This window comes from Siphateles boraxobius, unplaced genomic scaffold, assembly GCF_051911475.1.
Source record: "Siphateles boraxobius isolate OS27281-9 unplaced genomic scaffold, OSU_SipBor_1 5, whole genome shotgun sequence".
Lineage (NCBI taxonomy): Eukaryota > Metazoa > Chordata > Actinopteri > Cypriniformes > Leuciscidae > Siphateles > Siphateles boraxobius.
In genome coordinates, this window is record NW_027509141.1 from 6092066 (window position 1) to 6119467 (window position 27402).

The 27402-nt window shown below is 38.8% G+C and overlaps 1 protein-coding gene across 2 annotated transcripts; it reads right to left on the reverse strand.

Moving 5' to 3' along the window:
* Positions 1–569: 569 nt before the first annotated feature.
* On the reverse strand, positions 570–25797 carry LOC143712234 (haloacid dehalogenase-like hydrolase domain-containing 5). 2 transcript variants are annotated; one of them, XM_077204560.1, is made up of 9 exons: positions 25587–25797; positions 19505–19708; positions 16976–17088; positions 16607–16700; positions 10786–10819; positions 9608–9785; positions 7813–8001; positions 3667–4425; positions 570–2406 (listed from the first exon to the last, which is right to left on the reverse strand). In XM_077204560.1, the coding sequence occupies exons 1-8, from the start codon at positions 25671–25673 to the stop codon at positions 4041–4043; spliced, it is 1284 nt and encodes a 427-aa protein (XP_077060675.1). In that variant the 5' UTR covers positions 25674–25797; the 3' UTR covers positions 570–2406; positions 3667–4040. The 2 variants fall into 2 exon arrangements, with proteins under 2 accessions (XP_077060675.1, XP_077060673.1); XM_077204558.1 differs by having other exon boundaries at positions 570–2468; positions 3616–4425.
* Between the last annotated feature and the right edge of the window lie 1605 nt (positions 25798–27402).

Consider the following 27402-nt stretch of genomic DNA (forward strand, 5'->3'; position numbering starts at 1 on the left):
AAAGCACTTCCTGGAACTATCCGAAGTCTACATGAATCACGTGACGATGAAGCATTTAGAACTTCCGTTGTCGCAACTCTCTCGACTGTGTTTTAAATCGAGATCTGTATTCAGAATGTGTGGAAAACTCTTTAGTTTCATAGATGTGTAGTTTGTCGTTGTACAGAATTGCTGCTGAAGTTCAGGAGTGAATGAAGTTTAAATACAGTGATGTTGGATACTTGAAGGTAAATCATATTGCAAGAGTATTTCAGAAATTATAGTGCCTTTTAAAGCAGTTTTTAATGTCATGTTATAGTTCTATGCAGTTTTTTTGTCAATCAGTTAAATGTTTTGAGAGAATATCAATTTGTATTTGGTGAACATTTTTTATATTATTTTATCAATAAAACTATCACAGCAAACCTTGTATATAAGATTTTAAGAATATACCAGAGAATTGTTTTTTGTTAAACAGTTTAATGACATCAAAATAATGTGGAAAAAAATAAAATGGTCACGTATGTTTAAAAGAAAAGTAAAAACTACCTTAAAGTTCATAGTACACATTTATGACAAAGTGACAAAAATGCAACTATTTGTCAACCTTTATTAAACTATCAGGATGTATTATAATACTTTGAACAGTTGTTTAACTGTATATTGGAGGCGCAAATCTAAAATTCAAAAACAAACGTTCAAGTAAATGGCTTTTATTTTCTACTAGGTTGTTTCGTCTCAGTGCAAATCTCACCAGAATGTTACAATGTAACAGTAACCAGTATATATATGTATATATGTATGTGTGTGTGTGTATATATATATATATAAAGAATGGAGTATGTAACAATTAATAAAACTGGCACAATGAAGACAATACAGAACATATTGAATTAATAAAGTATTACACCGGCAATTCTACGAAAATGGTAGACGTGTAACGCTGAAACCTTACAGTGAGTTACTGTAATCTGATTTTAACACTGAACTGTGTGAAATAACAGAAATACTGATGGTCTCTTTAAAACATCTTTGCTATGGAAGCTTGTTCACATCAACAAACAAAAATAAAGTTATTTACGACTTTTAATCTCACAATTCTGGGTTTTTTCAAAGAGTTATGAGATAAAAAGTCGCAATTACCTTATTACTTTATTTCATTTATTTGTTTATTTTTCGCATAATTCAATACCTTGCCATTGATCTGCTGTGTGTGTACAGCGAGAACAGTGTGTGTTTCATGACTGACACTCTCCCGGGACTCGTGATGTTCAGATCCGCAGGATTGCTGCTGTTTCCTCACGTCTGCTTGTTTTAAATGTAAAGGAGGTCGACTCTGGATATCAATAACCATATTTTTGGGACGTGTAACGATAAAGCGGTAAAACCTTACAGTGAGTTACTGTAATCTGATTTTAACTGTGTGAAATAACAAAAGTACTTCATGGTACTGATGTTTTTTTTCTAATTTTCCACCTTAGAAACATTGCTAAGCTACGTAACATGCTATCTGTTTCTGATGCAGAAAAGTTAGTTCATGCATTCATGACCTCGAGACTAGATTACTGTAATGCTTTATTAGCTGGTTGTCCTGCATCCTCAATAAACAAGCTACAGTTAGTGCAAAATGCAGCCGCTAGAGTTCTTACAAGGTCAAGAAAATATGATCATATAACACCTATTTTATCATCTCTACACTGGTTACCTTTTAAGTTCCGTATCAATTACAAAGTATTCCTACTGACCTATAAAGCCCTAAATGGTTTAGCTCCTGTGTATTTAATGGACCTTCTATCGCCCTATAATCCATCACGTTCTTTAAGATCACTAAATTCGAGGCTTCTTGTCATTCCTAGGATATCTAAGTCCACTAAAGAAGGGAGGGCGTTTTCACATTTAGCTACTAAACTCTGGAATAGCCTTCCTGATATTGTTCGAGGCTCAGACTCGCTGTCCCAGTTTAAAACTAGATTAAAGACGCATCTCTCTAGCCAAGCATTCACATAATGCTTACCTTTTATACTACTGTTGAATCAGATTGAATGCATTAATATTATGAACAGCAGCTATGCTAATTATTTCCCATCTGCTCTTCTGCTGTTATCTCGGGACGCTAGGCACGAGGTAAATAGCGTTCGTCAGCTCCAGTTTGTATCCAGCCTCTCACGGAGACTTCAGATCCCCAACACCTGCGATTGAGACGACTAATCGCCTGTGAAGAGACGACTCAACGCCGGCGATATGCCCTAAATTAATACATGATTAACTAACTGTATTTTTTCTATGTACATTTCTGAAATGCACTTTCTGTAAAGCTGCTTTGAGAAAATGTGTATTGTGAAAAGCGCTATACAAATAAATTTGAATTGAATTGAATTTCTTTAAAGGGTTAGTTCGCCCATTTAAGACATGAAGTTGTATGCAATCCTTACCAGCACTATAGTGCATACACACTGACCCACTCTGTTGTCACCTCCCTGGTCAGAGTTCTGGCCGCTGGAAGTTTTTCAATAAAGTACTCCCGGTTATTTTCCGGGGCCACAGAACTGTGCGTTTATACGTGAAAAAATGATTTGCGTTTCAAACCTTGATTAATTTACCACACAAAAAACACGCCGGTCAAAATTCATACCTCAGTTTTAATCGGCACTATTTTCTATCCATTTCTATGTATCCGCGCTGCTGTCAACGTCAACAGTGCGCACGTTCCGATCAGCTGTTGATAGCGCGACTCGCTGACAACATGTCTGACTGCGAAACTTCTGATGATGAAACCAATTTTAGCACAATGTCAGACGGATCAGATGATGAAAGTAATTTTAGCACAACGACAAAGGGATACCTTTATGAACCGGAGTATACAAGATCAAATCAAAAGTTATTGATTGCAACACAAAACCTCAATTGTGTGTGTGTTCAATCAAATAATTTTCTCAGCAAATTGTACCAATATCCCTATATACTGTTTTTATATTAGACATCTTTTCACGTGTTTTATAATGGAATCTTAACATCAGCTTGTTTACCGTACAGTTTAGACATGGGATCATAAGTTAGTAAATAGAGCTTACCCGTGGTACTGATACAGCAAAACTCTTGAATTTTCCTTTTCCTCCTTGGTTGGGGATGTAATCGTCTTCGCTGAAGTGAGCACTACACACGCGAAAATCCTTTATTCTGGATATTTTAGCTCCCGCAGAGTAGCCGATGGCAACCAGCCAAAGCTGTCTCATAGTTATATTCGAAACAGGAAAATGATGGAATCTGAACTTTGATCCCGGCACATCCTTGTGGTCACAGCCTGGGAATTTACAAGTTCGCACCAATGTTAATTTAATACTTTTTATGTCGTTGTCAATCGATTGTGTAAACACTATGGAACAGCTGATCGGAACGTGCGCACTGTTGACGTTGACAGCAGCGCGGATTGATAGAAATGGATAGAAAATAGTGCCGATTAAAACTGAGGTATGAATTTTGACCGGCGTGTTTTTTGTGTGGTAAATTAATCAAGCTTTGAAACGCAAATAATTTTTTCACGTAAAAAACGCACAGTTCTGTGGCCCCGGAAAATAACCGGGAGTACTTTATTGAAAAACTTCCAGCGGCCAGAACTCTGACCAGGGAGGTGACTACAGAGTGGGTCAGTGTGTATGCACTATAGTGCTGGTAAGGATTGCATACAACTTCATGTCTTAAATGGGCGAACTAACCCTTTAAAACATTTTTGCTATGGAAGCTTGTTCCCACCAACACACAAAAATAAAGGTATTTGAGACTTTTTATCTCACAGTTCTGTTGTTTTTCTCGAGTGGTGAGAGAAGAAGTCGCAATTACCTTTTTATTTCATGTATTTATGCTTAGCGTGGCAGAAACGAGCTTCGAGCGCTTGCAATCGGAGGAAGTTTAGTGGCTTTGAACACAACTGTACACTTCCAGTAGTGATCAGTCGTGGATCTACTGTGCGTTTCACGACTGTTCGGGACGCAAAGTGCTTGTTTTACATGTAAAGGATGTCGAGTCTTGATTTCTGGGACGTGTTCCAGCTGAAATGGGACTGCCTAACGCTCGATCCCGAACTCCTCCATCTGGAAGATGAGCTGCACCGCTGCGTCCACGTCCGGCACGATGCTCTCGGGCTCCACCAGCGCCGGGTCGAAGCAGAAGTCCCTGTGCCCGTGGAACACCGTCTCCGTCACGCTCCTGCTGGCGTCTCTGGGTAACTGCAGGTGAGGATTATACACACCTGTGCACACCAGGATGGATTTACAGGAGGTCGCGGATGGTGACGCGAGCTCACTTTCCCAGCCGTTATTCTCAGAGTCCGAGTCCCGAGGGACGGATCCCGACCCCATGTTGGCCACGGCTCGGCTCTTGCGCGCCACGCGCTCCTCCAGGTACCGGTTGTAGAGATTGGCACCGTAGATGTCAGTCATCAGGTTGTCCCTAAAGGGTTAACAACAACACAAGTCATTAAAGGGATAGTTCACCCAAAAATGTAAATTCTGTCAGTAATTACTCTCCCTCATGGTGTTCAACCCCGTAAGACCTTCGTTCATCTTCGGAACACAAATTAAGATATTAAGATATATTAATCACACTACGTTAACTGACTCGAGGCCCACAGAGAAGGAAATTAATATTTGAAATAAAGTCGTTATTTTTGTTTGTTGTTTTGGTCAAAAATGCCCGAAGAGCAGCAGAGTCACATGACCAAACCTCCACTGCTCGAACTGAAACAGTCTAAACTGTATCAGGAGAAAGATGTATGCGCGTTTCCTAAAAGTTTCTCATCCGCTGATGATACCGAGATCAGAAATAAGCTGTCGTTTTATTAGCTAAATATCTTCATTCTGTACATTCGCCATTACATTTGTGGCCTAAAAACGCAATCAATCACAATCAGGAAATAGCATCTATCTTTAGCAACATTGTGAGATGACACGTGTTTAACCCTCTGTGCCAAAACTTTAACCTTTTGTTTTTCTTTAGGATTTTCTACTTCATGGGAATGGTATGAAACTTATGCCTGGCTCACACTACAGGATTTAAAATCCTAACCGATTTTGAAATCTGGTTGCATCACACACTTAAGGAGAATCTTTGCAGATTTTCTTCCCTCAAATCTTAAAGATGCTCACACTACAAGATTCGAAAATCGTGGCGAATCACACACTACAAAATGTTAATAAGATTATCGTGCCAGATATGATTCCACCATGATCACGTGATCTCACGCAACAGATCGGAAGCGGAAAAGTGGATGTAAACTCAGAGCCGTCGCAAGGGCTGTGGGAACTGTGCAACCGCACAGGGCCTCGCGCCACTAGGGGGCCTCGCAATCCTTATGGGTTTTTTTTGCCCCAACAAATTAAGCGGGTTTTTCATAGGGCTGTAATCTCCCAGTCGATTAGTCGATTTATTGGTCGATACGTTCTGGATCAACCAAAATTCTGATTGGTCGATTTTTTGACGTGTTTCATCAGGTGGAAAGTACTAATTGCTAACGGGGGTGTTTTCAGAGCACCCCTGTTTCACAGGTAACAGCCTGTCTTCAGAACACCCCCCTTGTTTTCACTTTTTTGGATTAACCCAACCCACTGGAGACAGATTGAAGAAAGTACTACAAGGCACTGGTGTATGGTGGTTTGCTGAATATTAATTTAATTCTGAGCGTTTAATTTACTGTCAGTCCTCCTCTACCATGTCAAAGACATCGGCAGTGTGGCAGCATTTTACGAAAATAGATATCGGAAAAAGTCGAATGCAAAGTTTGCAAGCAACAGTTTGCATATCACAGCTCGACAACAAACATGGCATATCACCTAAAAACGGTAAGCTAACTTGTCTGTGTTAGGTGGCCCCGTCTGTTTTGATTAGGCTATATGAATGCAAATATCAGAATTGGCATAAAACATTGAAATATGCCAATTAGTAAAAATCGTTTTTATAACTGCAGGCGCACCCGCACGCAACAATGGTATTGCGCAATTGTGCTGTATTTGTTTTGAGCTAGTAAAAAAAAATTAAGTTAATGATCTCCATACGGGTGATTATCCGCTTATCATTATTTAATCTACCCACAAACTAAATTTAAACTCTATTCAACAGATTTCAATGTAATACCTTTTAAACATTTAAAACATCTATTCGTGTCTTAGCCGCCAGTCAGTTATTATAACATATGACAAAAACAATTGTCTAAATTACGTTGCATATTCCTCAACAGTTCTTGTGCTGATATCACTAGTTGACATAGTACTATTTTGGGAAATCATAGGCTATATAGCGCAGGTGCACCTCACGCAACACTGTCAGAGTCGACAGAGTGTGTCATTTCAGTGCCAAATAATTAGGTCAAAAACTATTTAATATACTGCAAATAGCCTATTAGTTTTTAATGTTTATTTATAATTTATTTAAGCGGACAAGGCTAACAAGTAGGCTGCGCAGCTAATTATTCTAACGTTAAGAGCCTTGGGGGGGGGCTCGCATTTCAAGTTCGCACAGGGCCTCGCACCCCACCTTCGACGGCACTGTAAACTAAATATCTGTCCTTCAGATCAAGTCATATTCGTGAAAAGGTTGCCGTGACCAAGGAAAGTGAAATCTTAAAAAAAAATCATCCTTTTAACATTTAAAGATATTTCTAATGAATGGCGTCATCTCTATGAGGTGACGCATCAACTTCAGCTTTGCCTTGCCCATGCGCCGGAATGGGCAGCTGAGCCTTATAAAGTGGAGCTCAAAGTTAAAATTAAATATTAAAATAATTAACAGCTTGTTTCATTACATATATATAAGAATGAATCCGAATTTCTTTGTTAATTCAACGGAAATGTATGACTCACTCAAAGGCAGTCTCTTGCCGCCACCTAGTGGCCTAACTGTGTAACTGGACTGAGTGACCGTCAATCTATAACACGCAGAGACGAGCAATGACGATACTCGTGAAATATCAGCAGAAAGCCTCTCGTTAGGTGAGATTCCAGGATCGTAACTAACTGTTATATAACAATGATCTAACAAGCTTAGTGTCAGGTTTATGTTCTGTTATATTATGAGGACCCTTATTTTGACACTATATCTTCTGTTTACTCCACTTTCTTTTGTTTCGGTTTCATTACTGAACATGTACTAGTCTTCGTGCCTGCTGACAACAGTGTAACACTTTTTTATTTAGCAATAAATAAATAAATAAATAAAGATAATACCACATATCCTTTTTTTACAGTCTATTACTTCCGGGGCCTCGCTTTCGATTTCAAAATAACGGGTGCTATGGAATTCCTTCACCACGACAGCCATTCTTGTTTCTTATTGGCTATTGTGACAGTACTGACGTAATCACAATCTTTCTCATTCCGATAAATATCAAACATGTTTGATATGATCGGGGTGAGCCCGATTTGTGTGAGAGCAGATGGGGAGGTTAAAGATTCGATCTGTGAACGCCTCACATTACCAGATAATCTGCACCGAACACCGGAACCGATCGAGGTCCTCGACAAGATATTTTCTCCGATTCTCGGGAGGGGGAAATCGGGCATAAATCGGCCTAAAACTCCTGTAGTGAGCCAGGCATTAGTAAATGTCTTTGGCACTTGCTGTGCTAAAAGTGTCACAAAGGTTAAATGTTCCTGAAAACATAATCGCTCTTTTACTCCTCGCACACACTGGAAATAAATGAGAGTTTCCTGTAGTGGAAACGTTTGGAACTGCAGCCGAACACACTCTCACTGAAAGATCATTTACTGAGATATCATAGAGGGACAGCATACATGATATCATACAGGGACAGCAAACACGCTGTGATTGGTGTGTGTCACTCACCCGACAGCATACAGCGCTGTGATTGGCTGCCGCCAGCCTCGCTCTGAGGCCTGCTCTCTGATGAGGAACTCTGCGTAGTGATAGGTCAGTTCACTGGGCTTCCCCATCAAGGCCTCATACTTCAGATCCTGACCCGTGATCTTCTTATAGATGCTCTCCAGACACACCATGAACGTGCCGTGACCGAACCTGAGGACACACATATAATTTACTAATGTTTAGTGTGTAGTGTTCATCAGTGTTAAGTGTGTAATGTTCATCTGTGTTTAGTGTGTAGTGTTCATCAGTGTTTAGTGTGTAGTGTTCATCTGTGTTTAGTGTGTAGTGTTCATCTGTGTTTAGTGTGTAATGTTCATCAGTGTTTAGTGTGTAGTGTTCATCTGTGTTTAGTGTGTAATGTTCATCTATCTTTAGTGTGTAATGTTAATCAGTGTTTAGTGTGTAGTGTTCATCTATCTTTAGTGTGTAATGTTAATCAGTGTTTAGTGTGTAGTGTTCATCTGTTTAGTGTGTAGTGTTCATCTGTGTTTAGTGTGTAGTGTTCATCTGTGTTTAGTGTGTAATGTTCATCAGTGTTTAGTGTGTAGTGTTCATCTGTGTTTAGTGTGTAGTCTTCATCTGTGTTTAGTGTGTAGTGTTCATCTGTGTTTAGTGTGTAGTGTTCATCTGTGTTTAGTGTGTAGTGTTCATCTGTGTTTAGTGTGTAATGTTCATCTGTGTTTAGTGTGTAATGTTAATCAGTGTTCAGTGTGTAGTGTTCATCTGTGTTTAGTGTGTAATTTTAATCAGTGTTTAGTGTGTAATGTTAATCAGTGTTTAGTGTGTAGTGTACATCAGTGTTTAGTGTGTAGTGTTCATCTGTGTTTAATGTGTAGTGTACATCAGTGTTTAGTGTGTAGTGTTCATCTGTGTTTAATGTGTAGTGTACATCTGTGTTTAGTGTGTAGTGTTCATCTGTGTTTAGTGTGTAGTGTTCATCTGTGTTTAGTGTGTAATGTTCATCTGTGTTTAGTGTGTAGTGTTCATCTGTGTTTAGTGTGTAGTGTTCATCAGTGTTTAGTGTGTAGTGTTCATCTGTGTTTAGTGTGTAATGTTCATCTGTGATTAGTGTGTAGTGTTCATCTGTGTTTAGTGTGTAGTGTTCATCTGTGTTTAGTGTGTAGTGTTCATCTGTGTTTAGTGTGTAGTGTTCATCTGTGTTTAGTGTGTAGTGTTCATCTGTGTTTAGTGTGTAATGTTCATCTGTGTTTAGTGTGTAATGTTCATCAGTGTTTAGTGTGTAATGTTCATCAGTGTTTAGTGTGTAGTGTTCATCTGTGTTTAGTGTGTAGTGTTCATCTGTGTTTAGTGTGTAATGTTCATCTGTGTTTAGTGTGTAGTGTTCATCTGTGTTTAGTGTGTAGTGTTCATCTGTGTTTAGTGTGTAGTGTTGCGGTTTGATCATGAAAAGCTCCAGTTATTCTCTATATCAGTGTCAGTGTTTCTGAACTCCTGAAACGCCTCCATTGTATCTTGAGTTTCTTCCGGGAACGAACACGTCACAATATTCCTCATTATAATAATTCATGCGCAGAATAAAGGGGCGGGGCCTGTTTGAGTTAGTTAGTAGTGTGTTAAACTGGCGTGTGTGTGTATGAAAGTATGTGTGTATGAGAGTGTGTGTGTGTGTGTGTGTGTGTGTGTGTATGAGAGTGTGTGTGTGTTTGTGTGTATGAGAGTGTGTGTGTGTGTGTGTGTGTGTGTGTGTGTGTGTGTGTGTGTGTGTGTGTGTGTGTGTGTGTGTGTGTGTGTGTACCTGGGCGAGCGCGCCTCTGCCATCCACATCAGGTCCATGTTGCAGGCCAGCAGTGGCAGGTGTGTGTGTGTGTGACGGCTCTCATATGAACCGCTCAGATTGCCACTTGTCAGAAGAACGTCGATGATCAGCTGTAAGTTCGTTTCCCATCGGATCGGCTCGCCGAACAGAACCACCGCTACACACACACACAACACACACACACAACACACACACACAACACTACACTGTTACTCATTTTATTATATTACATTATTGCTTTGTTTTTCTTTTATAATTAAAGTTACAGCTAAATACAATGAAGTACATATACTGTACACTGTGTGTGTGTTTGAGCTGAATACGTGTGTGTGTGTGTTTGTGTTTGTTTGAGCTGAACGTGTGTGTGTGTGTTTGTTTGAGCTGAACACGTGTGTGTTTGTGTTTGTTTGAGCTGAACGTGTGTGTGTGTGTGTGTTTGAGCTGAGTGTGTGTGTGTGTGTGTTTGAGCTGAATAAGTGTGTGTGTGTGTTTGTTGAGCTGAACGTGTGTGTGTGTGTGTGTGTGTGTTTGAGCTGAACACATGTGTGTGTATGTGTGTGTTTGAGCTGAGTGTGTGTGTGTGTGTGTTTGAGCTGAATACGTGTGTGTGTGTTTGTGTTTGAGCTGAACGTGTGTGTGTGTGTGTGTGTGTGTGCTGAGTGTATGTGTGTGATCACTGACTGTTTATTTGTCTTATGTGAGCTTGAGTTTTTTTATTTGAATTTTTTACTTATGTTAGTTATGCTAGTAATCGTTTTTTTGTGATATTATAATTGGTGTGATATTAAAAACTTTTATCATAAAAAATATTGTGACATTGTTATCGTGAAATAAAAGTACTCATATTGTGGTGAGACTTTTGTCACATCACCCACCCATAATCTTGAGTATAGAATTTTTTTTTACAGTGTGTGTGTGTGTGTGTGTGTGTGTGTGTGTGTGTGTGTGTGTTTGAGCTGAGTGTGTGTGTGTGTGTGTGTGTGTGTGTTTGAGCTGAGTGTGTGTGTGTGTGTTTGAGCTGTGTGTGTGTGTGTGTGTGTGTGTGTGTGTGTGTGTGTGTGTGTGTGTGTGTGTGTGTGTGTGTGTGTGTGTGTGTGTGTGTGCGTGCGTGTGTGTGTGTGTGTGTGTGTGTGTGTGTGTGTGTGTGAGCATCTCACCCTCGACACTGGGCAGGGTCACCACAGGAGAGGACTGAAAAGATAAGGACATCTGCAGTTAAACACCATCGCTTCGGGGATTACATACAAATACCAGACTATAACGGTACAAACCATCTTAAATCCTTTAAATACATTTTTTTACATGCACAAACAACAGGCCAGCAAATCTGTGGATGTCAGTGTCATCAGAGCTTTTTGCGTTACAGAAACTGGGCTGTGTTTAGTTGTGTATTTCCACTGCTTCCTTCTTCTAATCTAACAGTGTCCTACACTTCAAACCTGCAGTCACTCGACAAGATAAACCATCAAGAACACACACACACACTGCACAAACCTTGGCCACGTTCAGTGTAATTAAAGCAATAATCGGTTACAAATAAGGTATAAGAATAGTATATAAAGTAGGGCTGCACGATATTGGAGAAAAATGCGATATTTGATACGATAATGCTTAAAGTGTGTAAAATAAACTTCAATTATCTTTAAAATATATTTTAAATTATATAACATACATGCGCATTTCACATTCTTTTTGTGACGAGAAAACATCCCTACAGCTTCTGAAAGTGAACAGTTTTACTGTAGCGCAAGAAGTGTTATTTAACATCAGTGTAAACCTCGGGGTTTCAGGTTATCCTACATGAGGATTATTTAACAACAGAAACTGAATAATCAAATGTAAAATTAAACACTGCTTAGTTTTCACTGTATGTAATAAATAAATACTGATTCTTATTAAAGCTACAAAAGTTATTCAGCCGAGAGCAGAGAGTGATTTTCTTTGTCTTTTGTTCATGACCCAGTCATTGCAAGCCGTTGAAATATGCATATCGATATATACATGTGTGATATTTGGATAATTTCGATATATTGTGTATTCCTAGTATAAAGCTCAAGATATAATCTTGATTAGAGGAGGGCCATATACCGGTTGTGTCTGAAATCACACACTTCCCTGCTATATAGTAGGTGACTAAAGAAGTATGTATTTATGAACCAGAAACTGACGCTGTAAGTCACATGATAATGACAGCATGGCAAACGTAGTACATCCAGACCTTAAAGATCGTGACATACATAAGAGTTTGCGGTTTGGGACACACTCACGATTAACTAGTGGAAATTATGAGTGCATGAGGACTGAAATTAGTTGTTTTTGCCGCTTATTTGAGCTTAAACGTTTAAATGATGTGTCAGAATGCCTGACTTTTGAAAGTATCCTCATAAACCCAGTTGTTTGTGTCTTAAGTGAACGTAAACAGTCGAGAAAGTGTATGTGTATCAGTATATTAGATCCGTGCATTCGCTCTTAAAGTGACAGAGGCCTAATATTCCTGTCATGAATGTTAATAAAACAACAAAAAATCAAAGAAAATCACTCACTGCTCCTGACTGAATAACTTTTGTAATGTATATTTAATTTACACAGTAATGACGATGCTGTAGTTTGTACATATACATTTATTACCTTATTTCTTATTTAGTTCTTGAATGTTTTCAGATAGGGTGCTTTTATTTGATCACTGACTGTTTATTTGTCTTATGTGAGCTTGAGAGTTTTTTTATTTGAATTTTTTACTTACGTTAGTTATGCTAGAAATCGTTTTTTTGTGATATTAAAATTGGTGTGATATTAAAAACTTTTATCATAAACAATATTGTGACATCGTTATCGTGAAATAAAATTACTCATATTGTGGTGAGACTTTTGTCACATCACCCACCCATAATCTTGAGTATAGAAAATTAATTGATTATGGAATTTAAAAATGTATAATAATTACTCAATTGCTAATAGACTCCAGATAAATTTTTAATAATTAAGATTTTTTAATGTTTTTGAAAGTCTCTTCTGCTCACCAAGGCTGCCTTTGTTTGATCAAAAAAAACAGTAAAAACAGTGAAATATTATTGCAATGTAAAACAGCTATTTTCTATGTGAATATATAGTCAAATGTAATGTATTCTTTAATTTTGGTAACATTTTAGATTTTTTGATCAATCGAATGCATCCTAAAAAGTATTTGAAGTAAAAAAAAAAATATTCATTTCTTCAACAACAAAAAAAGAAATGTTTTGAGCATTTTTTTAAATAGTATAGTTTAAGTGTAGTGTGAGTCCAGTGTGTAGTGTGAGTGCAGTGAGTAGTGTGAGTGCAGTGAGTAGTGTGAGTGCAGTGTGTAGTGTGAGTGCAGTGAGTGCAGTGTGTAGTGTGAGTGCAGTGAGTAGTGTGAGTGGAGTGTGTAGTGTGAGTGCAGTGAGTGCAGTGTGTAGTGTGAGTGCAGTGAGTAGTGTGAGTGCAGTGAGTAGTGTGAGTGCAGTGTGTAGTGTGAGTGCAGTGAGTAGTGTGAGTGCAGTGAGTAGTGTGAGTGCAGTGTGTAGTGTGAGTGCAGTGAGTAGTGTGAGTGCAGTGAGTAGTGTGAGTGCAGTGAGTAGTGTGAGTGCAGTGTGTAGTGTGAGTGCAGTGAGTAGTGTGAGTGCAGTGTGTAGTGTGAGTGCAGTGTGTAGTGTGAGTGGAGTGTGTAGTGTGAGTGGAGTGTGTAGTGTGAGTGCAGTGAGTGCAGTGTGTAGTGTGAGTGCAGTGAGTAGTGTGAGTGCAGTGAGTAGTGTGAGTGCAGTGAGTAGTGTGAATGCAGTGTGTAGTGTGAGTGGAGTCTGTCGTGTGAGTGGAGTGTGTAGTGTGAGTGGAGTGTGTAGTGTGTAGTGTGAGTGGAGTGTGTCGTGTGAGTGGAGTGTGTCGTGTGAGTGGAGTGAGTAGTGTGAATGCAGTGAGTAGTGTGAATGCAGTGTGTAGTGTGAGTGGAGTCTGTCGTGTGAGTGGAGTGTGTAGTGTGAGTGGAGTGTGTAGTGTGTAGTGTGAGTGGAGTGTGTCGTGTGAGTGGAGTGTGTCGTGTGAGTGGAGTGAGTAGTGTGAATGCAGTGAGTAGTGTGAATGCAGTGAGTAGTGTGAATGCAGTGAGTAGTGTGAGTGCAGTGAGTAGTGTGAGTGCAGTGAGTAGTGTGAGTGCAGTGTGTAGTGTGAGTGCAGTGAGTAGTGTGAATGCAGTGAGTAGTGTGAGTCCAGTGAGTAGTGTGAGTGCAGTGAGTAGTGTGAGTGCAGTGAGTAGTGTGAGTGCAGTGTGTAGTGTGAGTGCAGTGAGTAGTGTGAGTGCAGCGAGTAGTGTGAGTGCAGCGAGTAGTGTGAGTGCAGTGAGTAGTGTGAGTGCAGTGAGTAGTGTGAGTGCAGTGTGTAGTGTGAGTGCAGTGAGTAGTGTGAGTGCAGTGAGTAGTGTGAGTGCAGTGAGTAGTGTGAATGCAGTGTGTAGTGTGAGTGGAGTGTGTCGTGTGAGTGGAGTGTGTAGTGTGAGTGGAGTGAGTAGTGTGAGTGCAGTGAGTAGTGTGAGTCCAGTGAGTAGTGTGAGTGCAGTGAGTAGTGTGAGTGCAGTGAGTAGTGTGAGTGCAGTGTGTAGTGTGAGTGCAGTGAGTAGTGTGAGTGCAGTGAGTAGTGTGAGTGCAGTGAGTAGTGTGAATGCAGTGTGTAGTGTGAGTGGAGTGTGTCGTGTGAGTGGAGTGTGTAGTGTGAGTGGAGTGTGTAGTGTGAGTGCAGTGAGTAGTGTGAATGCAGTGTGTAGTGTGAGTGCAGTGAGTAGTGTGAGTGCAGTGAGTAGTGTGAGTGCAGTGTGTAGTGTGAGTGCAGTGAGTAGTGTGAGTGCAGTGAGTAGTGTGAGTGCAGTGAGTAGTGAGAATGCAGTGTGTAGTGTGAGTGGAGTGTGTCGTGTGAGTGGAGTGTGTAGTGTGAGTGGAGTGTGTAGTGTGAGTGCAGTGAGTAGTGTGAATGCAGTGTGTAGTGTGAGTCCAGTGTGTAGTGTGAGTCCAGTGAGTAGTGTGAGTGCAGTGAGTAGTGTGAGTCCAGTGAGTAGTGTGAGTGCAGTGAGTAGTGTGAGTCCAGTGTGTAGTGTGAGTGCAGTGAGTAGTGTGAGTGCAGTGTGTAGTGTGAGTGCAGTGAGTAGTGTGAGTGCAGTGAGTAGTGTGAATGCAGTGTGTAGTGTGTAGTGTGAGTGCAGTGTGTAGTGTGAGTGGAGTCTGTCGTGTGAGTCCAGTGTGTAGTGTGAGTCCAGTGTGTCGTGTGAGTGGAGTGAGTGGAGTGTGTAGTGTGAGTGGAGTGTGTAGTGTGAGTCCAGTGAGTAGTGTGAGTGGAGTGTGTAGTGTGAGTGGAGTGTGTAGTGTGAGTGGAGTGTGTAGTGTGAGTCCAGTGAGTAGTGTGAGTGGAGTGTGTAGTGTGAGTCCAGTGTGTAGTGTGAGTGCAGTGAGTAGTGTGAGTGGAGTGTGTAGTGTGAGTGCAGTGAGTAGTGTGAGTGCAGTGTGTAGTGTGAGTGCAGTGAGTAGTGTGAGTGCAGTGTGTAGTGTGAGTGCAGTGAGTAGTGTGAGTGCAGTGAGTAGTGTGAGTGCAGTGAGTAGTGTGAATGCAGTGTGTCGTGTGAGTGGAGTGTGTCGTGTGAGTGGAGTGTGTAGTGTGAGTGGAGCGTGTCGTGTGAGTGCAGTGAGTAGTGTGAATGCAGTGTGTAGTGTGAGTCCAGTGTGTAGTGTGAGTCCAGTGAGTAGTGTGAGTGCAGTGAGTAGTGTGAGTCCAGTGAGTAGTGTGAGTGCAGTGAGTAGTGTGAGTCCAGTGTGTAGTGTGAGTGCAGCGAGTAGTGTGAGTGCAGTGTGTAGTGTGAGTGCAGTGAGTAGTGTGAGTGCAGCGAGTAGTGTGAATGCAGTGTGTAGTGTGTAGTGTGAGTGCAGTGTGTAGGGTGAGTGGAGTCTGTCGTGTGAGTCCAGTGTGTAGTGTGAGTCCAGTGTGTCGTGTGAGTGGAGTGAGTGGAGTGTGTAGTGTGAGTGGAGTGTGTAGTGTGAGTCCAGTGAGTAGTGTGAGTGGAGTGTGTAGTGTGAGTGGAGTGTGCAGTGTGAGTCCAGTGAGTAGTGTGAGTGGAGTGTGTAGTGTGAGTCCAGTGAGTAGTGTGCGTGCAGTGAGTAGTGTGAGTGCAGTGTGTAGTGTGAGTGCAGTGAGTAGTGTGAGTGGAGTGTGTAGTGTGAGTGGAGTGTGTAGTGTGCAGTGTGAGTGCAGTGAGTAGTGTGAGTGCAGTGTGTAGTGTGAGTGGAGTGTGTAGTGTAAGTGCAGTGAGTAGTGTGAGTGCAGTGAGTAGTGTGAGTGCAGTGAGTAGTGTGAGTGCAGTGTGAGTGTGAGTGCAGTGAGTAGTTTGAGTGCAGTGTGTAGTGTGAGTCCAGTGTCTAGTGTGAGTGCAGTGAGTAGTGTGAGTCCAGTGTGTAGTGTGAGTGCAGTGTATAGTGTGAGTCCAGTGAGTAGTGTGAGTGGAGTGAGTAGTGTGAGTGGAGTGTGTAGTGTGAGTGCAGTGAGTAGTGTGAGTGGAGTGTGTAGTGTGAGTGGAGTGTGTAGTGTGAGTGCAGTGAGTAGTGTGAGTGCAGTGTGTAGTGTGAGTGCAGTGAGTAGTGTGAGTGCAGTAAGTAGTGTGAGTGCATTAAGTAGTGTGAGTGGAGTGAGTGCAGTGAGTAGTGTGAGTGCAGTGTGTAGTGTGAGTGCAGTGAGTAGTGTGAGTGTTAGTGCAGAGAGTAGTGTGAGTAGTGTGAGTCCAGTGTGTAGTGTGAGTGCAGTGAGTAGTGTGAGTGGAGTGTGTAGTGTGAGTGCAGTGAGTAGTGTGAGTGCAGTGAGTAGTGTGAATGGAGTGTGTAGTGTGAGTGCAGTGAGTAGTGTGAGTGCAGTGTGAGTGTGAGTGCAGTAAGTAGTGTGAGTGGAGTGAGTAGTGTGAGTGGAGTGAGTAGTGTGAGTGCAGTGTGGGCTCACAGGGAGTTTGGGTCGTCTGTTGTGATCCACCATGTCCAGCAGAGGGAAACACTCGCGCAACATGTCGATGCTGACCACGTTAGTGAAGCCCACGCTGATCCACAGGGTTAAGAACTCATTATAAGTGCTTTTTTGACCAAAATCCTCTTTTATTCGCAAACAACAACAAGAGATTTGAGGGATTATGATAATCCCATTCCTCAGATTAAGTTTGTAAGTATTATCACATCTGATGACATCATCAAGGTGGAATAAAGGCCAGCAAAAGCCACATTTACATATATGCATTTAATTAAAATCTGCAGGTCAATAATCCCGTATGATGATGAGGTCAATACGAGGAGCATGAACACAAACACTGAAGGATACTTCTTTGCGATGTCGAGCACAGGACCTTGTCCCGACACCAGCACATGCTTGTCATGAAACTGCTTGAACATTCGCAGAGGACTGTGAGACATCATGACCTGGTCTTGAGATATCTATAAATAAAGCCAACAGATTATCATCAATATCGGTCGTTATTATCCATACAGAAACACTTCACACCATGCAACAAAAAATGTACAGTAGTCAACATTTGAAGTGGATCAAAACCTTTCATCAAAGTTGCACATGAATTATGAACTTTTTTTGATCCACTTCAAATGTTGACTACTGTATTTAGTTTTTGGATAACCGTGACAAACCCTGAGGGTGTGTTCACACTTACACTTCACTTCTCTTAAAACATGAAACATTCAGGGTCTTTTCAGACATGTTGACAGTGATTACAATTGTTATAATGTTGCCATTTCTTCTTGGTTTGGTTCTTTTTCACAAGTATACTGTCTCAAAAGCCAGGTTGATTTGCAGTTTTATTGAATATAATTTAAAGTAAACAAGAGAAAGATTGACAAAATACATGTACTTCCCAACAGTAGAATGACATGAACACTACTAGACAAGAGACAATGCAAACATGAACCAGATCCGGCCCTCATCTGGTACATGTGGATTCAACGCGGACCGGATGTGACCCGGATCTAGGCCGGCATTATTTTGCTATTTATACACAGAAACTAATGACTGAACAAGGAACAGCTGTGAACAATCAAACAGAAAACAGCACAAATGACAAGAACAACCAATCAGAACATGAGACGTGAGACTAGGGAAGCACATGACAAACAGGAACAGTGAGAAATTACAAAATAAAAGCCCAAAACAGACGTGACAGCAACATTTCTAAACCAAAATTTGGTCTGTGTGTAAACCGTCCTCTCATTGGTCAGAAGACCCGTGTCTTTGAGATGCTCATTAAACACCTCGTAAACTTCAGTATTTCTATGTGTTACGGATTTTAACAATGAAACAAGTTTACAGGGTGTTTAGTGAGCGTCTCAGAGATTTAATCGTGTGATATAATGCTGATGTATGATGCTGTGAGCGAACAGCTTCTGTCTGACCAATGAGAGCACAGTTTACTCACACACGACTTGTGGTTTGGAAATGTTGCCTTGTGAAAGCGAACAAAACCAAGACGAAATTGCAACATTGTAAAGATTTGAATCACTGATTCGGAACAAAACAAGCGATCTATAGGTCTGAAAACGCCTCTCTGTGAAGCTGTAAAGGGTCAATCACATGGTTTTCTCATTTATTTTTGGTCTTATTTGGATTTTCTCACAATTGCGAGTTTACATCTTACAATTCTATAAAGTCAGAATTACATGATATAAAGTTGCAATTGCGTGTTATCAAGTCAGAATTGTGAGATTTAACTGGCAATTGCGAGAAATAAACTCGCAATTCAAACTTTTTTTCTCAGAATTGCATGTTTATACATCGTAATTCTGACTTTATAACACGCAATTGGAAGATATAAAGTCAGAATTGCGAGAAATAAATTCAGAATTGTGAAAAATAAAGTCAGAATTGAGAGAAATTAAGTCAGAATTGCGAGAAATAAAGTCAGAATTGCGAGAAATAAAGTCAGAATTGTGAGAAATAAAGTCAGAATTGAGAGAAATAAAGTCAGATTTGCGGGAAATAAAGTCAGAATTGCAAGAAATAAAGTCAGAATTGCGAGAAATTAAGTCAGAATTGTGAGAAATAAAATCAGAATTGTGAGAAATAAAGTCAGAATTGAGAGAAATAAAGTCCGTTGAGAGGAATATTCAGAATTGTGAGAAATAAAGTCAAATTGAGACAAATAAAGTCAGAATTGTGAGAAATAAAGTCAGAATTGTGAGAAATAAAGTCAGAATTGAGAGAAATAAAGTCAGAATTGTGAGAAATAAAGTCAGAATTGTGTGAAATAAAGTCAGAATTGTGAGAAATAAAGTCAGAATTGAGATAAATAAAGTCAGAATTGAGAGAAATAAAGTCAGAATTGAGATAAATAGAGTCAGAATTGAGATAAAGTCAGAATTGTGAGAAATAAAATCAGAATTGAGAGAAATAAAGTCAGATTTGTGTGAAATAAAGTCAGAATTGAGAGAAATAAAATCAGAATTGAGAGAAATAAAGTCAGATTTGTGTGAAATAAAGTCAGAATTGAGAGAAATAAAAACAGAATTGCGAGTAAACTTGCAATTCTGAGAAAAAAGTCACAATTATCTTTTACAAAGTTTTATTCTGTGGCGGAAACAAGCTTCCATAGAACTGTTAAAAAGCACAGTTTTAAAAATAAACTTCCGTGTGAATTTGTCTTTAGAACCGGGGAAAGAAGTGTGCAGCACATTTTCCCAGTGCATGAAGCTCTTGTATGTCGAAAGCTGAAGTTAATTTTGAGTTCTCATCATTTGACCCCTTCAATGTGTGTGTCAAGCTAAATGAATTTGATACAGAAAGCTCCATTTGACGAGTCAAGCAGCAGAAATCTGCTCAATCTCGACAGCGAGCAACAGAACTCACAGGAACACCCAGTATGTGCGACAGCTGATCTGCCTTCTTCTGTCGTAAGCAGTTTCCAGCATTCGTGACGAAGACGACGGGGACCAGGAACTGTCCCTTCGCGTCCACAAGCTTCTGGAAGGCTCTCTTGGCCGCTGGGATGGGCGTCTTCCCTCGCACTAGGACTCCATCGATGTCAAACAGCAACCCGAAGCCTGGCTCCAGCTGTTAGAGAGAGACAGAGATCCACAATAAAGGTCAAAACATCAAAAACAGGCCTAAAGAAAAGCACACATTACTGGATGAATCAGCGTTTTTGAACAAATCTCTTGAATGAATGATTCAATGACTCACTCATAGAGACTTCACTTGTTTCATTACCAGATGAATCTGCGTTTTTGAGCAAATCTCTTGAATGAATGATTCCATGACTCATGGCTCCTTTCATTACTGGATGAATCTGCGAATCTCTTGAATGTTTCAAAATCGCAGCACTGTACCTGAAAATTGGTCTGTGTAATGAATTCATTACACAGTATAATATCTTATACTGCCTTCAAATGCACCTTAGACAAGTGAATAAAATGTATTTGTCATTTCAATTCAAAATTCATTTGTCATGTCATTCTTTCAAAAATGCTGATTCATCCAGTAATGAAACAAGTGAAGTCTTTATGAGTGAGTCATTGAATCATTCATTAAAGATATTTAATCAAAAACACTGATTCATCCAGTAATGAAACAAGTGAAGTCTTTATGAGTGAGTCATGGAATCATTCATTCAAGAGATTCATTCAAAAACGCTAATTCATCCATTAATGAAATAAGTGAAGTCTTTTTGAGTGTTTCATTGAATCATTCATTCAAGAAAAGGGCTCAAAAACGCTGATTCACCCATTAATGAAATAAGGGAAGTCTTTATGAGTGAGACATGGAATCATTTATTCAAGAGATTTGTTCAAAAATGCTGATTCATCTAGTAATGAAACAAGTGAAGTCTTTAGGCTTGATCGACTTGATCCGGCGCTGCACAGACCAATAGGTTTATGACAAAAAAATACTGCGATAGCAATTAAAAAGCATACGGAGCCGTCTGCTCTCTTATCGCCCTTGCGGTATTTTGATGACATTCACCGATCGGTCTGTGCAGCGCCGGTTCAAGTCGAACAAGCCTAATATGAGTGAGTCATTGAATCATTCATTCAAGAGATTTGTTGAATCATTCATTCAAGAGATTTGTTCAAAAACACTGATTCATCCAGTAATGGAACAAGTGAAGTCTTTATGAGTAAGTTGAATCATTCATTCAAACTCAAAATTCTAATTAATTAAATAGACTGGAGAAATTAACATTTTATAAGAGCCTCTAGTAAATTGCATGTTATTTGTTTAGTTGTCTGTTCAGAATCGTGATCTCTTTATCTCAATTTATCCAGAATTATGCAGCCCTCATTTAAGTGGTATGAAAGTTCACGAAAGTTTCCCAGTTAGTCACGCAAACTTGCCATGTTGACCAATAGAAAGCTGCTTGTTTTATAAGTGATTCATGTGGAACATCCGCTTCATAAATTGCTACGCTATTGACTGCAAAATCTATATTTCACTAATACGAGTCATATGACTGCATAATTGAAAGAATGTTTGGTCACACTATATTTTAAGATGGTCTTGATACAGTGGAACTACACACATACACTGCCGTTCAAAAGTTTGGGATCGGTAATATTTTCAATGTTTTTAAAAAAAGGCTCTTCTGCTCACCAAAGCTGCCTTTATTTGATTAAAAATACAAAAATAAAAACAGTAATATTGTTAAATATGACAATGTAAATCAGCTGTTTTCTATGTGAATATATAGTAAAGTGTAATTTATTCCTGTGATCAAAGCAGAATTTTCAGCATCATTACTCCAGTCTTCAGTGTCACATGATCCTTCAGAAATCACTATAATATGACGATTAGATGCTCAAGAAACAATTTTCATTATCGTCAATGTTGAAAACAGTTGTGTACCATTTTTATTTCAGGATTCTTTGATGAATAGAAATTTCAAAAGAACAGCATTTATTTGAAATATAATCTTTTGTAACATTAAAGACTACCGTTCAAAAGTTTGGGGTCAGTAAGAATTTTTGTTTTATTCTTTGGGGGAAATAAATAAAATAAATCAATACTTTTATTCATCAAAGAGGAATTAAATTATCAAAAGTGACAGTAAAGACATTTATAATGTTACAAAAGATTCCATTTCAAATAAATGCTGTTCTTTTCAACTTTCTGTACATCAAAGAATCCTGAAAGAAAAAGTATTCATAATTATTCACTGTTTCCAACATTGATGATAATCATAAATGTTTCTTGATCATAAAATCATCATATTATAGTGATTTCTGAAGGATCATGTGACACTGAAGACTGGAGTGATGATGCTGAAAATTCAGATTTGATCACAGGAATAAATTACACTTTACTATATATTCACATAGAAAACAGTGATTTTAAATTGTAATAATATTTCACAATATTACTGTTTTTTTGTTGTATTTTTGATGAAATAAATACAGCATTGGTGAGCATAAGTGACTTCTTTAAAAAACATTAAAAATCGTACCGACCCCAAACTTTTGAATGGCAGTGTATGTGAATTAACACATGCTTACTATAGTGTTAGGGATTGGTTTTTAGTGTTACCGAATGTTTAAATTGATGCTTTACCAACATGAAATAAAGATATAGATAGAATAAAGATGACATAATGACACAAACACAATGCATAGCCTCATTCCCAGATGTGTCTCCTCAGAAAGCTGATTACGCACAGAAGCGGCTGAAGCTGCGACACTCTTGACCCCTGATGGACACGTCTCTGGGTTTGTCGTGACTCATAACATGTTCACTGGAGGATTACTGTCCTTCTGCTGTAATAAAACATCATATTCCCCACAGGGAGTCTCTCGGGAAGATCTCCGATCATCATTCCACGCCAGTTCTCAGAGCAGGATCATGAAACCACTGATGGGTATCAGCACAATCATGCTTTCACTACAGATATTATCCACATCTCAGTCTGTGTGAGGAAGAGGTTTGGTTTCACTGTGATCAGTGCTGAGGAATGATAACATCACGAGTCACCAGTCACACGGGTATGTGACAATAACCAACAATACACTGTATGGGTCAAAATTATAGATTTTTCTTTTAAGCCAAAAATCATTAGGATATTAAATAAAGATCATGTTCCATGAAGATATTTTGTAAATTTCCTACCGTAAATATATAAAACATTATTTCTGTGAGTGGATGCTGCACAATCGCGAACACAAATGGACAACTTTAAAGGAGATTTTCTCAATGTTTCGATTTTTTTGCACCCTCAGATTCCAGATTTACAAATAGTTGTATCTCGGCCAAATATTGCCCTATCCTAACAGACCATTCATCAATGCAAAGCTTATTTATTCAGTTTTCAGATTATATATAAATCTCAATTTCAGATAATTGACCCATGTGACTGGTTTTGTGGTCCAGGGTCACATGGTCACGCAGAAGTGACCTTCACTGATTAACTGCAGGTCAGTGAGGGACTGAACTCAGAGTATCTCTAGCTTTTATGTTGATTTAACACTCGTCTAGTGCAAACATCTTTTATTAAATATTACAGTACTACAGTGGTTTCGGTCATATCTCTCTGACAGGAGGTATGTTGTCAATATTGGACACCATTCATTCATCCTCTGAAATAACCTTAAATTTGGTGTTCCCCAGGGTTCAATTCTTGGTCCTGTTCTGTTTTCCCTTTATATGCTTCCACTAGGTTCTATTTTTAACAAGTACGGGGTCTCTTTTCGTTTGTACGCAGATGACACCCAAATTTATATCCCTTTGAAGCGTGATAACAAGCAGGCCTTAAAGCCTATTATGGATTGTTAATGAGAGTAAAACTGAACTTATTGTGTTTGGTTCAAATGAGCCCCCAGGCTTGTGTTTCACGTCTACATTTATGGAAAACGTGAATATGATTCTGTCCTGATCTCACTGCATTGGCTGCCGGCCAAATATAGAATTGATTTTAAAATTCTATTTTTTGTTTTTAAATCCATTTGTAATGAGACACCACAGTTCTTATCCGATCTGCTACATCCCTAGCTCAGTCAAGGTCGCTCAGATCCGCTAATTCTGGACTATTGCAAGTTTCCTTTCCTGTCATCGGCCCTAAACTATGGAATATTCTCCTGGTTCATATCAGAACTGCCCCAACTTTATTTACTTTTAAGTCCTCTCTCAAGACTCATTTATTTTCTTTGGCGTTTAATATATCTTGACTTGCTGTTTCATGATTTTACTTTTGTGTGTTACAACTACTTTACAGCTTGTGTTTTATCTTCTTTTTGTACAGCACTTTGGTCAACTTCGGTTGTTTTTAAATTGTGCTTTATACATAAATATTGTATTGTATTGTAAATATTAAAATATAAATGTGCTTAATTTCAACATATCTGATTCTGAGTACAATTGCTGTCATTAAACTGTCATTATACATGATATCAACTAAACGCAAATCCAAATCAATCAGAGTAGAGATCAAACCATAATCATTTCGACACTTTAACTCAATTCTACTGTTGATTTTAGATCCAAAAACATCAATCGCAGGTAAATTAAGTAATCTGTTGTTTTGTTTGAATAATTACTCTACTTATAACAGCCATTTATGTCAGGGTTATTATCATCAACTTAAACTTAAGTACATGTTTAAAGTCCCCCTGGGGTGAAAATCCATCTTTTAATGTTGTTTATATGTCTATGTGGTGTTTTAATATGCTTTAAGACAAAGGATGTGTAAATTCATAAGTCGACAGCATTGCTGAGTATTTTCTCCTTAAAACTGCAGTGAACCAAAGACAGTCTCAAAAACACGGTTTGAAATCGCTGGTGTTTCTGACGTCACAAACTACCTTGTAACCAATCAGATCAACGTGTGATCGTCAACGAGTGGATCTCTGAGCTGAGTGAGTGAGTGGAGGCGGGGCTCATTTGCATATTCATAGAAACACGCATACTAAATGAGGCAAGGGTGTCGAGTTACATTCAAGATTTTTAAGGCATGAAGAATTATTTTTTGAAGGAAAAAACTTCTAAATATGTCATTTTGGTGATCAAAGATGAGTTTTAATGGATAAAATGATCGACTACAGGGGGACTTTAATTAATATTACTCAGTACTTAAATATATTATTAAACTGAAACCAGGACACCTTAAAATAAAGTGTAACCAAACATATTTATTTTACTGAAATAAAGCTAAAATATAGATATTAGTTGAAAAACAAACTAAATAAGATTAGAAATATTGCTGAATTGAAATAAGTTTAGGTTGAAGCACTAAAATTAATAACTGGAAATAAATACAAGTTAAAGTTAAAATATATTTAACCTAAATAGAAATATTTTAAATATTTAGATCACAAAACAACTTTGCATAAATAACAATAACAAAATAAGTATTATTAATAACATGATAATTAATATTAGTCTCGTTTTGTATGAAGTGTATTTAACTAGAATGTACTACTACTTAGATTTAAATTAATCGCACTTGTGTTTTTACATAATAATAATAATACATGTTTTAAAAATGCATGTTAACGACATCTATAATATATAATCACCCATAAAGTTTCCGTGTCCTCCTCAATAACAGCAGTTTCACAACATTCACAACATCAATTCTACCAGTTATTATTTTTGACTTAAATGCCTAATATTAGGCAGACCATCAATATTAGCATATGATTTGTATAATAGGCTAACGTTACTGTAATGTTTTTTTGAACTGCCGTTGACGGTTGCCCAAAACAACAAAAATGAATTATATAAATCTTGTAATTACAGTATAATGACAAACAAGGGATCAAAACATCATTCCTCTGATTTAAAAGATGGGAATTGATGAGCTGTGAAGATGAATCTGCAACACTAACCCCAGTGAAGAGAGGACATTACAGTCAACGAGAATTTAGTGGGGGAAATAGACAAACACACACACACACAATGGATCCAGCGGTTGAGCAAACATCGGATGATGTAGGCATGTAAACACTACCTGACTGCTCAGTCCACGCGCGGGCGTCACGACGCGCCGCGAACACACGCCGCTCGACGGCCTCATCAGCGCAGCGAAGGCCTTCATCTCGATCCGTGGTTCTGGAAGTTCTGCCGGCTTCCTCCGCAGTTCTGCGAGTGAGTTCTGCCCGGTTCCAGTTCCTCCATCGGGCTTTATTAGCGCTGAGGAGTGACGACAGAGGAGGAGGCGCGAGCATCGACAGACTCGAGGCAGGATTCAGGAAATAAACACATCCTTCCGCGCCGGCAAACTCGACGCGACGCGACAGATGCGTGTCCACTACAGCGGCAAAACTCCGCTCAGTGCCGCGAGTGTGTCAACACACACACACACACACACACACATACACATACACATCATCATTACATTCGGAAATAGACTAGCTTTGTTTCCAAATGCCCCAAAGATATCCTGTCAATTTGTATAAACCCAGTCCGTATGATCACAATGAACACATCCTAAATTAAATATTTAACATATAACAACTGCAAAGCGTCTAATTTGTAAACGAAATGATTTACGCACTAAATCCAGAATAAACTCTGGCACAATCTTTTTTTATTGCAAAAAAATATACAAAGATTTGTACATTAATATACACCTCACAACAAGTAGAAAAACATAGATAAGAATATGTAAAAAAAAGAAAGAAAAAAAAAAGAAACGAGGTCATGCCAGTGGTGAAATTACAATAATTTAAAGTAACAAAAAGCTTCATAGCTTTCTTGTTTTTTTTGTTCTTAATTTTATCTAATGTATTACCATATAGTTTCATCTCGTTTATAAAGTGCTCAAAGCTTGGCTTAGCTTTAGTCCATTTTTTCACATGAATGTGATATTTTCCAAGTAAAATAAAAAGTTGTATAAGGAAGCATCGTACTTTTGGAATCAACATTGTCCTGCACAAAAAAAATACTAGCCTACATCATACAGATCAATATGTAAACATGTTTCCAACAACCTAGAAATGAAATTTGAAACATCCAACCAAAACATTTTTTAATATATACAATAAAAAATAGATGAGTCACAGATTCTTTCTCCGGCACAATCTTCATATATTTAAACTCTCGAGACAGACGTCACATCCCGAACCTCACAGCGATTGGCTGCCGACCGCGTTTTTCGCTTACATTTGCATAAAGAACTGCCCAACCTTTTTGACAGTCTATGTTTTTGACGCTCTAATTGAAAACGCTCTCTCCGTGACGCGACGCGACAGACGTGATGTCTATCGCACTGACTGAACGCGGCGACGCGACGCGGAGAAGGTGCCGCGTAAAAATAGATGCCCTCACTAAAATAGAAAATCAATGTGCCATACAATAGTATAACCTGTTAGTATCGTATAATCCGTTTTAAGTTTCTTTTTCTCTTTCTTTTCCTAATTTATTATTTAAATAGTGTTTTATTTTATTTGGATATATCTTTATTTGTGTTGAGCCCTTCACGCCTGTTTTGTCTTTGTATAATAACTGTTTTGTGCCATTCTGTTGTAATCAGATTTTGTATTCAATAAAAAAAATAAAAGTGCCTAGAGCGTAACGTCATTTGCAGATAAGAAGGCGTTCGCATTAGAATTCACAGAAATAATGAAGGACTATAAATGTTTACTTGAAAGTAAAATATCTTGATTGGAATAATATGGTGATTATGAATGGAAACAAGGCCGATGTGAAAGTGGGCTACCAGTGACGTCAACCGCACATATAGGGTCAATAAACAACATAAATACATTAATATTTGTACACTATATGTTGGATTATTGTCATGTTTATTATTTGTATGTGACTGG